At 43.0% G+C, this 17,953-nt stretch overlaps 1 protein-coding gene across 2 annotated transcripts in view; it reads right to left on the reverse strand.

Moving 5' to 3' along the window:
* The window catches only part of GSDME (gasdermin E), a 94,978-nt gene that overhangs the window by 32,050 nt on the left and 44,975 nt on the right, over positions 1–17,953 (reverse strand). For both annotated transcript variants that reach the window (XM_060020619.1, XM_060020618.1), the window contains exons 5-8: positions 15,873–16,037; positions 13,780–13,907; positions 12,871–13,066; positions 2,266–2,339 (exon numbers count right to left, since the gene is read on the reverse strand). In XM_060020619.1, the coding sequence (XP_059876602.1) occupies positions 2,266–2,339; positions 12,871–13,066; positions 13,780–13,907; positions 15,873–16,037 (563 nt within the window). The remainder of the gene's footprint in view (positions 1–2,265; positions 2,340–12,870; positions 13,067–13,779; positions 13,908–15,872; positions 16,038–17,953) is intronic.

Below are 17,953 nucleotides of genomic sequence, written 5' to 3' on the forward strand. Positions count from 1 at the left end.
TCATCTTTCTTACTAAAAGTAATAAGCAACTTGTCCCAGGGGCTGAAGGGCAGCACTCATTTGCATATAAAGGAACTTGTGTGTCTGTTATCAAAATCAGCCTTACAAATCTACACCTTGTAGATTCCCCCAATGCAACTCACACAGTGTAACCACAGGTTTCCTGTTACCACGTGGCCTAGACTGTAAATTGTAGCTGATGCTTTAGGGAGTGGATCTGGCCTGCTTCTTTAAGCATGAGCACCACATCCGGTGATTTAAGAGTGAGCTCCACTGATGCAGCACAGTGGGCTGTGTCCTGGGTCTGGTGGAGAAGCACCCAGCAACATCCTGCCTTCTTCTCTGAACATCTGCCAACCCCAAGTGCCCAGAGGCACTTCTCAGTATAAGAGAGATTACAGTCACCCAAAGGGGGGGGGGGGGGGGGCGGGGAAATGTGTGAAATTAACATTCCCTCCAGATGATTCTCACTTTCTCACCAGCTCTTTCACCAGTTCGCAAATGTGTTTGTTAGTGTATCTGACGCTGTTCTTTCAAAAGCCCTTCAGCAAGCCTCTCAAAGTTACTCTGGCCACCAGACAAGACAAGACAGGCATGCAAGGAGATTTCTGTACCCTGCTGTAAGTAAATACCTATAGGAAACATAAGATACCCAGATTCCTTCAGGAGGCAGGAGCCTTGCGGTCCTAACAAACGTTGTTATGAGCTCTAGGGGAGATTAAAGACCTTCCTGAGTGTCTTCGCATAAAGAAAAATTACTTCTTTATGTTGAGCAGCCCACAAAGGCAAAGAGATGACTCTGTGGGTGGGTAGTTTTGCACCAAGGTAGAATACCAGCTGTGCTGGGACTCCAAGTGCGTCCTAATGGCTACTCCCAGAACACCAACAGAGCAGAACTTGGAAGCAACCCAAAGATCAAATCCTAGAGCAGACCTGCAGGGAAGATGACAACTAACTGTGAGCTGGTTGGGAGAGGGAGGGAGTTAGCTAATGCAGTCTCGGCAGTATTTTCTTTTTTATATACTTCCTGAATGCAGTTAATGACTTTGTAAATACATGGTGAGGGCTGACTTGGGAAATGCTAAATACTTAGTTGCTGCAAAAGGGAGCTAAGCTAGAAAGCAGAGTTACTGTCATTGCATACAATTAGATAATGATACATATTGTTTCCATAACCAAACTGCGCCATCAGCCTTTACCCTCAGCTGGCCGCACCACGGTGGCATGCTGGCTCATTTTCAAGTAGTTCAGTTTTTGTGGTCAAAGTACAAGAACACAGCATTCCTCTGCACAGGTAGAATCTGCTTTCGGTTGTGAATGACATCTAAACTGCTCCTTGGAATGAAGCCTTGCTGCAGTCTCTGGATGTCTTTGCTACGCCAAGAAGTACCAAAGGCATAACCACAGTGCTCAAAGTTCCCAGAGTAGATGCACAACAAACTGCAGGGTCCTATCTAGGCAGTCTACCCCAATACCTGCTTCCCAGATCTGGGAGCAGAGCTCTGAGCTTTGGTCCTTTGGGTCTACATAGCATGCTGGCCTCAGCCCTTAGTAAGCAGGCCTCAAAATAACATAGCCGGGTATCCTCTGCTTCTCTGCCCTAGGCTGAGCAACACCTGCAGAAGCTACAACAGAGGAGCTGCCCCAGCCTACTGATGGTCCCTTCTATTGATGACCCATGACCCAGTTTGTAATTTAAAAAGGAAAAGCTTAACCTTGACTTTCAGGGCTAAGCTCATCATTACCTAGCTCTTGCTCTTGCCATGGCATTTCCTGAGGGCATGAAGCTAATGATATTCCTAGGAGAAAATGAAATGTCTCCCTGAGACAAAGCAGTCCTCTTGAATACCTCCCCTGTTGAATTTGATGCAGAGCTGAATCAAACTGGTCCAGCCACAGAACTGCCATTGCAAACACTGTGGTGTCAGGCCCCTTCCCTGCAACACTGCACCAAGCCTTGGCCAAAATTCTCTCCAAAAAATGCAAAAATCATGAGATTTGGAGTATAAATATAAGGTTTGAGTCCTAGCCCTGCTAGCAAGTTCTTCAAATAACTCCTTTCCCTCTGAGCCTTAGCCTTCCTATGGGGTGTGTGACGTGGGCAGGGTGTAAAAAAGAGAGAGGTTAATAATACCTGTTTTAACCTATTTTGAAGGGCTGTTGTGGATGAGAAAGCCTAGCGAGTTTTATCAGCTGTTAGGTGTCCATCTCCTCATCACTTCCCTGTTCCTGCCCATCCCCAGGTCCTCTCTGGGAGGTTCTTACCAGATGGCACAGTGTAGGAATAATCTGGAGCTTACAACAAGTGCCCAGCAGACCTGCTGCGTTATCTGGCATTTCTGCAGGAGAAAAAAAAAAAAAAATCAGTCACCATCAAAAAGCACCCATGGAAACAGAGCCAGCCCCCGAGCTGTACCTAATTTATATATCCTCTACCAGTCAGGCAGAGGATATGCTCAGTAATTGTAGAATAAATGAATGAATGGGGCTAAACTGGCAGCAAAGGCCTTTTAGAAAATAGATGTAGGGACCAGGTAACTAGCTCTGTGTTCACCAGAGGATATTTCTTACATGCAATTTGCCAATCAGAAAGAACGGTACAGACTCAGGGAAAAGTGAATCAGCATAGAAAAGTAGAAAGAACCTGGGGTTTGGTGACAGAAGAGCTATGTTTGAGCGCCACTAAATATTTGGGAGCGACCTTGGGTATACCTCTCTCAGCAAGGTTCCTCATTTGCATACTATAGATTTTCTTTTTTTCTGCCTATGTCAGAGAACTATGTAAACTATAAAGGGTTATACCTAGGTCACTAATCATTTGGGGGAGAAAGATACAATGTGGTCTAGTCAAGGGGTGGCACAGCAGACCTCTTGAGCCCAGGACTGTGCAGGGCCCCCTGGCCCACAGCTAGGTCAACACAAGGGTACCAGTGGCAGAGAGCATTGGCACAGAGCTGTATAAGGCTGGGGGCTGCCGCAGAAGGGTCCTGCCAAGCCCCAGGAAAAGGAAATCCAGATCAGTGTTAGTCAAAACCAGTTTTAAATACCTCCCAAGGTAGAACAGATGCAGTTGCTAAAAGGACCCAATCCCTTGGGATACAACCTTTGCACTGAAAAGGCAAAAGAGAAAAGAATCGTCTGCTCCATCATCTGGCGCAGGGAACACTCATGAACACCCCCATCTCCTGCACTAATTAGAAGCCTTATTTATATAAATGGCAGTGTGTCGCTGAGGCTGTGGCCCAACAGAGCACAACGAAACACAGCCTTCTCCCAAGAGCAGAAGGCTGCTAGGGGCATGGGGCAGCCCCGAGGTCCGAGCCTGCCAGAGAACTCCCTAAATGGCGTTTAAATGTGCTTTTGTCTCCAGAGAGTCCCCACCGTTTTCAACAGATCCTCAAGGAGGCCCGGCTCCCAAATCAGGAAGATGAAGATGGTAAAGGTATGGGGCCTTGTGGAAAGATCCACAAGGCTGTGAAGGGCCGGGACAAAGCCCCCGGGACAGGATGTCCTGGCTGAGCTACCATCACAAGTCATCTCACCCGTTCATGTGTCCATTCCTCACTGCTCAGGTGACTCCCAAGTCCCATGTAATCGTCATCATCCCTTATTCTTAGAAATGCTTTACTTCCGTGTTACTCAGTGGTCACTCACGACCTTGAGCATGGTGCTAGGGACACAGCTCTGCTTTACAGCGCTTACCACCTAATTTCACTGCTTGACTGTAGTTCCCTTGAGGGTGGGAATGATGATTTCCTCCTACCTCAGCATCTAGCAGTGCCTAAAACACAGTAGAGGCTTCTTCATTGTTTCTGGAATTGAAATGATTTCTTTTGATCTTTCATATTCTAACTATTTTACAAATGAAACCTGGGAAGTTCATGCTTAAGGTCACGAAATAGTAGGGGAAGTGTTCCAGGAGATGGGCTAGATGCTGAGACTGAAGTGCTTTAAACAAACGGGGAGGGCAGTTCAAGATGGCACCATAAGAAGATCCGGAACTCACCTCCCTCCACAGACAAACTGAATCTACAGCAACATATGGGACAGTTTCCTCTGAAGAAACCCCAAACTACCTGAGCAACTCCCATACATCAGGTGAACAAGGAAAACAAACCCATATGCCTATAGTGAACTGAGAAATCATTCTTAAAGGGCTTGCACAGGACTTACCCACCCCTAGGACCCAGCACAGAAGCAGCTGTTTGAAAAACCCCCACACTCTCTATGAAAGAGGCTTATTTGTTATCATAAAGCATCGGCCTGGGGGTAGGCATGTAATTTAACACGCACCTAGGGACCTGCTGGTGTACTCTCTGGGGACCGAGGCCATCAGACACCATCTTTGCACCCTCCCTCTGCCACACTTCAAAGCACCAGTATTTCCCAGAGAAGGGCTATGACACATCTCTGGTGCCCTTGTTTTTGTGGCTGCCACCTAGGAAACGCCCCTTGATCGTCTGGCTCTCATGGCCAGCAGGGCTTGCATTCCTGGGTCCCTCGGGACTGTAACAATCAGACTGTTCTTGGCCAGCTACCACCCTCAAAGCACTGTCAGAAAGCAAACTGAAACACACCCCTAGTCTTTCTGTGAAAGAGGCCCAGTTGCTCGGCCTGAGGGGCAAGCTTCTGGTTTGACATACGTCTAGGGGTCTGCTCTCGGAACAGAGGCCAATGGATGCTACCTTTGTGCTCTCCATCTGCCTCATTCCAGGTTGCTGGTATCTCCTGGAAAGGAGCTTATACAATCGTCTGGCTTGTGATTTCTGTGACTGCCACCCAGTGACACTTCTAGGTCACCTGGCTCTACTGGCTAGCAGGATTTACACTGTGGTCTGTATATACTTGTATACTTTAAAAGCTGCTGCCTGAAGGTCTGGCTTGTAATCAGCCTAAATCTAGGTGCTGACTGAGATCCTCTTTGGGGCACTGACAGGTGTTGACCAACCCTCAACTATTGGGAGCCACTAAAAACAGGCTGCTTGGACAATCACAAAGGTTTGAGAGACAACAAAGAGCTAGGGTGAGGTTGAATAAAGTCCTCTCTTACATGAGACCACTCCCTCACGTGCGAGGAGACTACTTTACCTTCTGCATGGAAACAAACACAGAGTGTCAAGGAAAATGAAGAAACAGAGAAATATGTTCCAAACAGAGGAACAAGATAAAAGCTCAGAAAAGGTCCTGAATGAAAAGCATATAAGTGATTTATTTGCCTGCTAAAGAGTTAAAAATGCTTAATAAGCTTGGGGGAAGAATGGATGAACACAGTGAGAACTTCAACAAAGAAAGAGAAAATATAGGAAGGGACCAAATAGAAGTCACAGAGATGAAGAATACAATAAATGAACCAAAACAGACACTAGAGGGGTTCAACCACAGACTAGATGAAGCAGATGATCACTGAATTCAAAGACAAGGCAATGAAACTCACCCAATCAGAGCAGCAAAAAGAAAAAAGTGAAAAAAAGTGAACACAGCTTAAGAAACTATGCTACAACATCAAGCAGACCAACATTTGCACTATAGGGATCCCAGAAGAAGAGAGAAAGGGGCTGAAAACTTCCCTAACCTGGGGAAGGAAACAGACACTCAGACCCAGGAAACCCAGACTGGAGGTTCCAAGTAAGAGGAACCCAAAGAGACCCACACCACAACACATTAAAATGTCAAAAGTTAAAGACAAGGAGAGAATCTTAAAAGCAGCAAGAGAAAAACAACTTGTTACACACAAGGGAACCCCACCTACATGGCTATCAGCAGATTAGATTTCTCAGCAGAAACTTTGCAGCCGAGAAGGGAGTGGTATGATATAGTGAAATTACCGAACGAAAAAAACTTGCAACCAAGACTACCTGACAAAGTTGTCATTCAGAATTGTAGGGGAGAGAATTTTCCAGACAAGCAAAAGCTGAAGGAATTCATCACCACTAGACGAGCCTTACAAGAAATGTAAAAGGAACTTGTTTAAGCTGAAATGAAAGAGTAGTAATAGGAAAACATATGAAAATATAAATCTCACTGGTAAAGGTAAATATATAGTAAACTTCAGAATAATGTTGTAAGGGTAGATTAATCACAAAACTAGTACGAGATTAAAAGACAAAATTAGTAAAAAAATAACTATAACTACAATAATTTGTTAAGGGATATGCAAGATAAAAAGATATAATTTGTGACATCAAAACCATAAAATGCCAGGAGGGGGAGAGTAAAAAAGTAGAGCCTTAGAATGCGTTCAAACTTAAGTTGTTACCAACAGGTATTTATAACCGTCTATTTTAAGTTGGTATGTAGTCCTCATGGTAACCACAAATTAAAAACCTATAGCAGATACACAAAAGAGTAAAGAGAAAGCAATCTAAGCATACCACTAGAGAAAATCATCAAATCACAAAGGAGGAGAGCAAGAGAAGAAAGGAACAAAGAGCCACAGAGTAATTAATAAAATGGCAATAAGTACATATCTATCAGTAATAACTTTAAATGTAATTGGACTAAGTTCTCCAGTCAAAAGATGGAGTAGCTGAATGGATAAATTTTTTTTTTTAAAAAGACCATTATGTTGCCTATAGGAGACTCATTTCAGATGCAAGGACATACACAGACTGAAAATGAAGGGATGGAAACATATTCCATGCAAACAGAAACCAAAAGAAAGCTAGGGTTATATAGGCTTTCTTTATATCTGCAGTAAATAGACTTAAAATTAAGACTGTAATAGACAAAGAAGGGCATTACATAATGATAAAGGGGTCAATCCAACAAGAGGATATAACACTTTTAAATATTTATGCACCCAACATAAGAGCACCTAAATATATAAAGAAAATATAACAGACCTAAAAAGAGAAATAGCAATACAATAAGAGTAGGGGACTTTAATACTCCACTTTGATCAATGGATAGATCATCCAGAGAGAAAACCATTAAGAAATAGTGGCCTTAAATGACACATTAGATCAGATGGATTTAACAGATATATGGAGCACATTCCATACAAAAGGAAAAGAGCATACATTCTTCTCAAGCACACATGGAACATTCTCCAGGATAGGTCATATTTTACAGGCCACAAAACAAGTCTTAATAAATTTAAGAAGACTGAAATCATATCAAGCATTTTTCCCAACCACAATGGTATAAAAGTAGAAATCAATTACAAGAAAACTGGAAAAGTCAAAATATGTGAAGATTAAACAATGTGCTACTGAACAATATGTCAAAGAAGAAATCAATAGAAAAATCAAAAATACCTTTAGACAAATGAAAATGGAAATACAACATATCAAAATGTATGGGATGTAGCAAAGCCAGTTCTAAGAGGAAAGCTCACAGCAATAAATGGCTACCTTAGGAAATAAGAAAAATCTCAAACAACCTAACTTTATACCTCAAAAAAAACAGAAGTTCAAATGAAACCCAGAGTTAGTAGAAGGAAGGAAATAATAAAGATCAGAGTGGAAATTAAATGAAATGCAGACTGATAAGAGAAAAAAAATCAATGAAACTAATAGCTGGTTATTTGAAAAGATAAAGAAAACTAAAACCTTTAGCTAGACTTGCCAAGAAAAAAAAGAATGTAAAATAGATAGCTAGTGGGAAGCAGCCGCATAGCACAGGGAGATCAGCTCGGTGCTTTGTGACCACCTAGAGGTGTGGGATAGGGAGGGTGGGAGGGAGATGCAAAAGGGAGGGGATATGGGGATATATGTGTACGTATAGCTGATTCACTTTGTTATAGAGCAGAAACTAACACAACATTGTAAAGCAATTATACTCCAATAAATATGTTAAAAAAATAAATTAAAAAATCAGAAATGGAAGTGGAGATGTTACAACTGATATCCCAGAAATACCAGAGATCATAAGAGGGTACTATGAATAATTATATACCAAAACATTGGACAACCTAGAAGAAATTAATAAATTCCTAGAAGCATACAATCCGCCAGGACTGAATCAGGAAGAAATAGTAGTAATCAGTCTTTTCGGATTTTCTAAGTAGACTGAATCAGTAATCAAAAATCTCCCAACAAACTAAAGTCAAGGACCAGGATGGCTTCACTGGTGAATTCTGCATACATTTAAAGAATTGAAACCAATCCTTCTCAAATTCTTCCAAAAAATAAGAGGAAGGAACACTTCCAAACTTATTTTATAATGAGGCCAGCATTACCCTGATACCAAAATCAGACAAGGACACCACAAGAAAATTACAGACCAACATCCCTGATGAACGTGGATGCAAAAATCCTCAACAAAATATTAGCAAACCAAATTCAACAATACATTAAAAGGATCATACATCATGATCAAATGGGATTTTAGTCCAGAGATGCAAGGACAGTTCAACATCTGCAAATCAATGTGATACACCATATTAACAAAAGGAAGGATAAAAATCATATGATCATCTCAATAGACACAGAAAAAACACTTGACAAAACTCATCATCCATTTATGATAAAAACTCTCAACAAAGTGGCTAAAGAGGGAACATATCTCAACATAATAAAGGTCAGATATGACAAGTCCACAGCTAACATCATACTCAGTGGTAAAAAACTGAAAGCTTTTCCTCTAAGGTCAGAAAGAAGACAAGGAAGCCCACTCACCACTTTTATTCAACATAGTATTGGAAGTCCTGGCCAGAACAGTTAAGCAAGAAGAGGAAACAAAAGGCATCCAAATCGGAAAGGAAGAAGTAAAGCTATCCCTATTTGCACATGACATGATATTATATATAGAAAAAACCCTAAATAACAAAAAACTGTTAGCACGAATAAAGTCAGTAAAGTTGCAGTATCAAAATCAAAATACAAAAATCTGTTGCATTTCTATACACTAATAACAAACTATCAGAAAAGGAAATTAAGAAAACAATCCGATTTACAACTGCATCAAAAAGAATAAAATACCTTGGAATCAATTTAACCGTGGAGGTAAAAGACCTGTACACTGAAAACTATAGGACACTGATGAAAGAAGTTGAAGAAGACACAAATAACTGGAAAGAAATTTCATGTTCATGAATTGGGAGAATACTGCTACAATGTTCATACTACCCAAGCTACAGATTCAGTGCAACTGCTGTCAGAATTCCAATGGCATTTTTCACAGAAATAGAACAAACAATTATAAAATTTGTTTAAAACTATAAAAGATTCTGAAGAGCCAAAGCAATCTTGAGAAAGAAGAACAAAGCTGGAGATATCACACGCCCTGATTTCAAATTATATTATAAAGCTACATTAATCAAAATAGTATTGTATTGGCATAGAAACAGACACATCGATCAGTGGAACAAAATAGAGAGCCCAGAAATAATCCCATGCATATATTGTCAATTAATTTACAACAAAGGAGCCAAGAATATACAATGGAGAAAGAACAGTCTTCAATAAATGGTGCTGGAAAAACGGGACCACTATCTTACACCATACAGAAAAACTAACTCAAAATGGATCAAAGATTTAAACATAAGATCTGAAACCATAAAATTAGAAGAAAACATAGGCAGTAAATAAGCTCCTTGACATCAGTCTTGGCAATGATTTTTTTGGATTTCATACCAAAGGCAATGGCAACAAAAGCAAAAATAAACAAGTGAAACTACATCAAACTAAAGATCTTCTGCACAGCAAAGGAAATCATCAACAAAATGAAAAGGCAGCCTATTGATGGGGAAAGAAATATTTGCAAATCATATATCTGATAAGGGGTTAATATCCAAAACATATAAAAAACTCATACAACAACTCAATAGCAAAAAAAATCCAATTTAAAAATGGGCAGAAGGGGCTTCCCTGGCAGCACAGTAGAATCTGCCTGCCAGTGCAGGGGACACGGGTTCGAGCCCTGGTCCAGGAAGATCCCACATGCCACGGAGCAGCTAAGCCCATGCGCCACAACTACAGAGCCTGCGCTCTAGAGCCCGCGAGCCACAACTACTGAGCCCGTGTGCCACAACTACTGAAGTCTGCACACCCTAGAGCCCGTGTTCCACAAGAGAAACCACTGCAATGAGAAGCCCAGTCGCCACGCCTAGAGAAAGCCTGCGTGCAGCAATGAAGACCCAACGCAGCCAAAAATAAATGAATAAATAATAAATTTTTTTAAAAAAGGGCAGAACATCTGAATAGACAGTTTTCCAAAGAAGACACACAGATGGCTAATAGGTACATGAAAAGGTACTCAACATCACTCATCATCAGGGAAATTAAAATCAAAACCACACTGAGGTATGACCTCACATCTGTTAGGATGGCTATTATCAAAAAGACAGGAAATAACAAGTGTTGGCAAGGATGTGAAAAAAGGGAACGCTTGTGCACTGTTGGTGAGAATTTTTTAAGGCTACTCAAAAAATTAAGTCTTACTACCATAATTGGGTCCAGCAATTCCACTCCTAGGTATTTATCCAAAGAAAACGAAAACACTGACTTGAAAAGATGCACCCCCATGTTCACTGCAGCATTACTTACAAAAGCTAAGATAGGGAAGCAACCTAAGTGTCCACCAATGGATGAATGGATAAAGAATATGTGGTACACACACAGAGGAATATTATTAATCAGTAAAAAAAAAAAAAAGAAATCTTGCCATTTGTGACACCATGGATGGACCTTGAGGGCATTATGCTAAGTGAGATAAGTCAGACAGAGAAAGACAACATATGATCTCACTTATATATGGAGTCTTAAAATAAAAAAGGGCTCAGAACAGATTGGGAGGGGTGTGTGTGGGGGTGGGTAAAATGTATATGGGTGGGTAAAATGGGTGAAGATGGTTAAAAAGTACAGACTTCCAGCTATAAAATAAGTCACGGGTGTGTGATGTGCAGGATGGTGACTAGAGTTAATAATACTGTACTGTATATTTGAGAGTTGCTAAGAGTAAATCTTATAAAGTTTATTTTTCTTGTGATGAAAACTTTTAACTATGTATGGTGATGCATACATAGTTAATGAGACATATATACAAATATCGAACCATTTGGTTGTACACCTGAAATTAATGTATATACGTGTCAATTATATCTCAGTTGATTTTTTAAAAAAGTAAATGCTATAGAAAAAACTAGTGTTATTACTTAGAAAGCTGGAAACAGGCCTCAAAAAGGGGCCATTTCCTGTTGTAGCACCTTTCCCAGATTCTGAGAAGAGAAGACTGTTGTAGGAGGAAAAGGTCAACTCAGAAGGGCCAAGAATAAACAAGAGCATTAGTGAAAGAGCTTACACCAATCCGACCTCCACAGTGACCAACACATAAATGAGATCTCAGTTCAGAAAGATGCAGAAGAGCACCGTTCGTTTAGAAACAGGCTGCAGATATTTTCAGCTGCACTTAAACATCTCACTATCCCTGAGCTTCCAGCTCAGACACAGCAGGTTAAGTCTCACGTTATGTGCCAACCCCAAGTGGCTGCCTGTGTGCAAGGCTGCAGAGAATTTGAGGCTGTGTCCAGGCTCAGGAAAAAGGGGACTGTGGTGCATTCACAGTGTTGGCCATGTGTTACATATTTGACATCAATAGTCCAGCCTATTGAGATTAAAATAGATAGCTAGTGGGAAGTAGCCGCATAGCACAGGGAGATCAGCTCTGTGCCTTGTGACCACCTAGAGGGGTGGGATAGGGAGGGTGGGAGGGAGGGAGACGCAAGAGGGCAAGAGGGAAGAGATATGGGAACATATGTATATGTATAACTGATTCACTTTGTTATAAAGCAGAAACTAACACACCATTGTAAAGCAATTATACTCCAATAAAGATGTTAAAAAATAATTTCAGTAAGTAATAGGGTATGTGAAGAAAGGGCTTCTCGCAAGCTAGAGAACTCTGGCCTGTAGATTAGCTCCTGATAGAATGCCTGTAATTAAACTCTCTGATATACCAATTAACACTGGGAAAAGGTCTTCAGTGGAGTTCCACAGGGCTCTGTCTTATGTCCTATCCCAGTCAAAATGTTTACCCATGACTTGGAATAAGGCATAGAGCGTACATTCATTGGCATATGGAGCTGGGAGAGGCATTTGCTCTGATTAATTGTTTAAAAACTGGAGACTCCTGGGCCTTTGTTCCCCTGTGGTGCTGGGGAGAAACTCTGAATGTCAGGAGCTCAGTGCCCTGACTAACGTCACCTTGAAGGGAAGTTGTGGGGACTAAGACTGGGCTGCCTTGCCAGGTCTTGCCTTTCTGAGAAGGAAGTGAAAGCCCAGCTTCCTCATACAGGATGACTACCTTGTGGTACCACAGACCCTCTGGCAAGGTGCGTTCCGGATGGGAGCTGGCAAAGAAGTGTCAGGGCGGCGTCCACTGCTCAATAATAATTGGATGGCCAGGATGCATGTGGAAGTTGTGGAGCTGCTGGGCCCAGCAACCTAGTGCATTGGGATGCTCTCTGCAGCCTCCCTGCCCTAATGGCCACAATGCTGCACTTGGGGTAGAGCCGTAAGTTTGCAAAGAGGAACAAGAGGATCAGAAGGAACGAGACACTGGGGGAGAGAGCAGGTGCCAAATGCAAGCTACTGCCACTCAGCATTGCCAGGCAACGAGTGTGCATCACCGGCTGTGTCTGGGGAAACTGATTTCCTGTGTTGGTGGGGGCGTGTGCCCACAGACAGCCCTCGCTGGGGGAGGAAAGGGAAGCCCTCTCTCCAAGACACTGGAGGAGGCTGGCAGCAGACAGGCCTCCTTCATACTCAAGTCCGTGACTTCACGGCAATCCTGTTAACTTCCTCAGTCTTCCACTGCCTATCATCCCTGCACTGCTTGAAAGGGAGGGAACCTTATGTACCAAATCGTCCACAAAGTAAGCAAAGTAATTTCAAGGCAACAGCATTTCTTCCCCCTTTTTTTTTTCCATACCTGCTAGCGCACTGACCAAGAAGTAGGCCGTAGAAAGGAGTTTCTGGTTGTGGACCACATCCTCCGGGCCTGGACACTCGCCCTGCACACTGTACCCCACTAGCCGCAGGAAGGCCACGAGGTCCCGCTGCTGTGAAGGCTTCAGCTTCCCCAGCACCGCCAATGAGGGTGACAGGCTGCTGACTATGTCCTCACACTGTGGGGAGAGATGGGGGGGGGGCAGGGAAGAGAAGAGAGACAGATCTAGTAAAGCCACAGGCCAAGCTGGGCACAACACAGGCCTCTGCCCCATGACACACAACCCTTGTAGTGAGACGGAGAGTGGTCCCCCAAATATAGGTCCACCTGGAGCTTCAGAATGAGACCTTATCTGGCATCCTTGCAGATGTAATTTAGGTAGGGATCTCGAGATCATCCTGGATTGGGGTGGGCCCTGAATCCAATGGTGGGTGTCCTTTAAGAGACAGGAAAGGAGATGGCCATGTGAAGACAGAGTAGAGATTTGAGCAATGTGGCCACAAGCCAAGGAATGCCAGGAGCCACCAGAAGCTGGAGGAGGCAAAAAAGGATTCTCTCCTAGAGCCTGTGGGGAAGCATGGCCCTAATGACACCTTGACTTTAGACTTGTGGCCTCCAGAATTGTAAGAGAGTAAATTGGAGTTTGTGGTCATTTGTTACAGCAGCCCTAGGAAACTAATACACCCTTCTATTCACATCGACTACCTTTCTGCAGTTAGAAAACTAAGGACCTGGGAATAAGAAAAAAAAGAAGCTTTAGGGTTAAAAGGAGGTGGGGAAATTTTAAACACCATTTTATCCCAGCTCAAGGCCTTATCCCAAGAGATCTAGCCCATCCACATCTCCAGAAAACCATGTGAAGACACTACCTTGAGATGTCTCCGGTCTTACCACTTGCTCCAGAACCAAGAGTAATTCTTCATCAAACAGGACCGCCTGGAGGACGTCATTCAGAGCTCTCTGTTGCTGCTCTGGCAGCTCCACAAAGGGATGGAAATTCCTCTCCAAGAACAGAGGGGCTGTGAAAGCAGCAGAACATACCCAGTCTCGTGACTTATCTCAGAAGGAGGACCAGTAACTTGCTTTTTATAGCTAATTGTCCTCTGTTCTTTCATAAACACTTCCAGCTGCAGTCTTGGAACTCAGAAATAAAGGACGCGTTAAATACCACCCTGCATGTTTTTTACTAACCAGTCAAACTACTAAAGGAAGAAAGAAGGAGGGAAGGGAAGAGAGGGAGGGGAGACAGAAAGAGACAAAAAAACAGAGAAGAGGGAAGCCGGGTTTTGTTTCAGACTTTAGTTTCCTGCTGACTCACTAAACATTAAGTCTAATCAGTTATTTTCTGGAAAAGTCATTTAAAATTATTAAATTATCGAGGCTGAATTACTGAACATCAGGACTTTTACAAACCTTCAGAGTCATCGTGCAAATTCCAAAATACATTCTTTTTCATATCTTTCTAATACACTACAGATTTTGTATCCTTTAATATTAAATGCATGCTTTTCAAGGGGCTGGCACAATTTTCACTGGGCAAACACAGATATTCCACTTTCTCCATTCTTCTTCACCCGTCCTGGAGAATGGGTTAGAATCCCAGCTGGATTACTAACGTCCTCTTCAGGATGCTTGAGCCGCTCCCCTCAAAATCTTCCGTTTTCATTTTAAGACAGTCAAAAGTTTCTAGTGACTTAAGCCCAGTGGGAATTTAAAAACGAGATTTGATAAACCAAAGCTTTCCTATACAGGGATGCAGACCAATACACAAATGCACCCTCCGCTGATGTCAAATTCCAGACAACAGTTATACTCAAAAACTGCTCTGTAAACACAATTAGTTCCTCGCCAGCCCCAGCCTGGAGAGAAGGGCCGTCCTGGCTGGTCTAGGGTCCAAGTGCACAGAGGCGGGTGCCCACCCTACTCCTGCCTAAACTACCCAGCTTCCCCTCTCCATGCCAGGCTGACTGGAATGACCAACTGACAGGGTGGACTGGTGGGTAAGGAAATTGTAAGAAAGCTCAGCCTGTCGTGTCACTTCCTGTAGTGCAGTTCAAGGCTGTAGCACCACTGCTGATGTGATTCTAACCCGTGACATTGACATCGCTTAAGTGGCAGCTGAAAATCACACCCAATTATCGTGAGGGGGCCCGCAGCCCTGCATTAGATGGGAAAGCCTTAAGATTGGACCTTCACTGCCAATTCTGTCAAAATTGATATTTCTGCTACAGAAACAAAAGCATCTATATTCTGGTTTGGGACTCGTTGAAGCCCCACTGATGAGTCTCTCCTCTAACCCTCCAAGCCAGAGATATTCTGAGCTGGTTCTAGCTCTTTTTCCCTAAGCTCTTAATTATTCGCTTTCTCTTTTTCCTTGCCCATCTCCTCTTCCACTATATACTGCACTCCTACTAATTCCTGCCCTACCCCCTACAAGAAACTTTTTTAAAAAACACAACATGCTGTGGGGAGCGAAAGGAATTGCTGCAGGCAAGTCACAGGTCCTGCCCTCCTCCTCGCTGGATGCCTTGGCATCTCACGGCTTCATGCCACGTGGATAAGGGCCTCCAAGAGAGCATTTTGCGAAGCTAACGAAGCACTGCCTGTCTTGGCAATGAAGCCTGGAATAAATGAAACAAGTGCAAAACTTGGGTTCTCTCTCCTTGCTGCTGACTAGCTCTTCCTGGTAGTCAGCAAGACTCCTGTGGTTCAGATGAAAGAAAATGTTAGGCCCCTAACTCTTCCCCTCCTCAGCCTCCTACCCCTTCCTTAAAACAGGCCATCCAAGACCTGAGGTTCCCTAAGATCTGACCAGGGTGAGTCCTGATGAGTGAACTAGAACTGATTCAGGCACCGTCCTGTCTGTCCTCAAATGTTTTCCATGAAGTCACTAAGGAGTCACCGCTTCTGAAGGGCGCATCCCCTCCTGGGGTATGGCACTCAATTACCCAGCAGCTCACCATGCCCCAGCCTGCTGGCAATACCTTGTTTTAAAACACTCAGTGGCCCATCCGAGGCAGGCAGCCCTTGCCCAGCATCTGGCGTGTCCCAGAACGCAAACTCTCGTAAGGGCAGGAGGTCCAGGAAGGCAGAGTCACTTCTCCTCTCGTGCTCGAAGCCCCCGTGCTTCCCTTGCAGGAGGCAGAATTCTGTAATGTGGGGGAAAAGGACAAGCTAGGCATTAGGGTCAGCCTTGTTGGCACATCCCAGACCTGGCTTTACCTAAATCAAGCAGGGCAGGGGGACGTGTCCACCCTCTTCCTCATACACCCGCTTCCTACACTTATGCTATTTGACCAAAACTCAGCCACTTCCTACAAATACAGGAGAAATGGTTGTTCTTAACATAAGGTTCTCGTGAACAGGCAGGAAGCAACCTTTCAAACATCAGAAGTACTTCCTTAGCCTGACTGGAACAAACCAACTCCAACAAACAACCCACCATATTTAACTGAGAAAATTGGAATTTGATTGATAAATCTGATTTGACTAAACTGATACAGAATTATTGACAATATATTTAGGTGCACAAGTGGTTACGTGGCTCTTGGAGAGTCAGTTATTCTTCGTTAATAAACTATTTTCTGCAATTATATGAACGAACCTTATAAACGTGTTGAGAGGAAAATCCATACACAAAAGAATATATTCTATATGAATCTGTATGAAGAGACTAGTCTTTTTTTTTAAAGCCTTATCTTTTAGAGATATTTCAATAGTTATAGACAAAATAATATAATGCCTACAATTTGCTTCAAAACAATTGACTAGGGGTGGAGAGAGGTGGGAAAGTTATAGATGAAACATGCACTGCCCTAGTTATTGAAGCTGGATGGTAGGTACATGGGGTTCACTATATTACTATCTGTAGTTCTGAACATGTGTGTAATTTTCCATAATAAAAAGTTTTTAAAAATTATAAAAAGAAATGCCCCTTAAATATTTCCGTATTTGAGGGCCCAACTAAAGTAACTAAGTTGTAGGTAAAAATGCAACAGTGTGGGGCTTCCCTAGTGGCGCGGTGGTTGAGAGTCTGCCTGCCGATGCAGGGGACACGGGTTGGTGCCCTGGTCCGGGAGGATCCCACATGCCGCGGAGCGGCTGGGCCGGTGAGCCATGGCCGCTGAGCCTGTGCGTCCGGAGCCTGTGCTCCACAATGGGAGAGGCCACAGCAGTGAGAGGCCCGCGTACTGCAAAAAAAAAAAAAAAAAATGCAACCGTGTGTCCTTGCTAAGTAAAAATTGTGTGAACTCAAGAATGAGGGTTCTCCCTCTTGCACTGTTGGAGGGAATGTAAATTGATACAGCCACTGTGGAGAACAGTATGGAGGTTCCTTAAAAAACTACAAACAGAACTACCATATGACCCAGCAATCCCACTACTGGACATAACCTGAGAAAACCGTAATTCAAAAAGAGTCATGTACCAAAATGTTCATTGCTGCTCTATTTACAATAGCCCGGAGATGGAAACAACCTAAGTGTCCATCATCGGATGAATGAATAAAGAAGATGTGGCACATATATACAGTGGAATATTACTCAGCCATAAAAAGAAACGAAATTGAGCTATTTGTAATGAGGTGGATAGACCTAGAGTCTTTCATACAGAGTGAAGTAAGTCAGAAAGAGAAAGACAAATACCGTATGCTAACACATATATATGGAATTTAAGAAAAAAAAATGTCATGAAGAACCTAGGGGTAAGACAGGAATAAAGACGCAGACCTATTAGAGAATGGACTTGAGGATATGGGGAGGGGGAAGGGTAAGCTGTGACAAAGCAAGAGGCATGGACACTACCAAATGTAAGGTAGATAGCTAGTGGGAAGCAGCCGCATAGCACAAGAACCGCCTGGAGGGGTGGGATAGGGAGGGTGGGAGGGAGGGAGATGCAAGAGGGAAGAGATATGGGAACATATGTATATGTGTAACTGATTCACTTTGTTATAAAGCAGAAACTAACATACCATTGTAAAGCAATTATACTCCAATAAAGATGTTAAAAAAAAAAAGAATGAGGGTTCTCCTGACCCACCTCCTACAGTAATGAAAATAAAAACAAA

Source organism: Delphinus delphis, chromosome 9 (assembly GCF_949987515.2).
Source record: "Delphinus delphis chromosome 9, mDelDel1.2, whole genome shotgun sequence".
In the NCBI taxonomy this organism is placed as follows: Eukaryota; Metazoa; Chordata; class Mammalia; order Artiodactyla; family Delphinidae; genus Delphinus; species Delphinus delphis.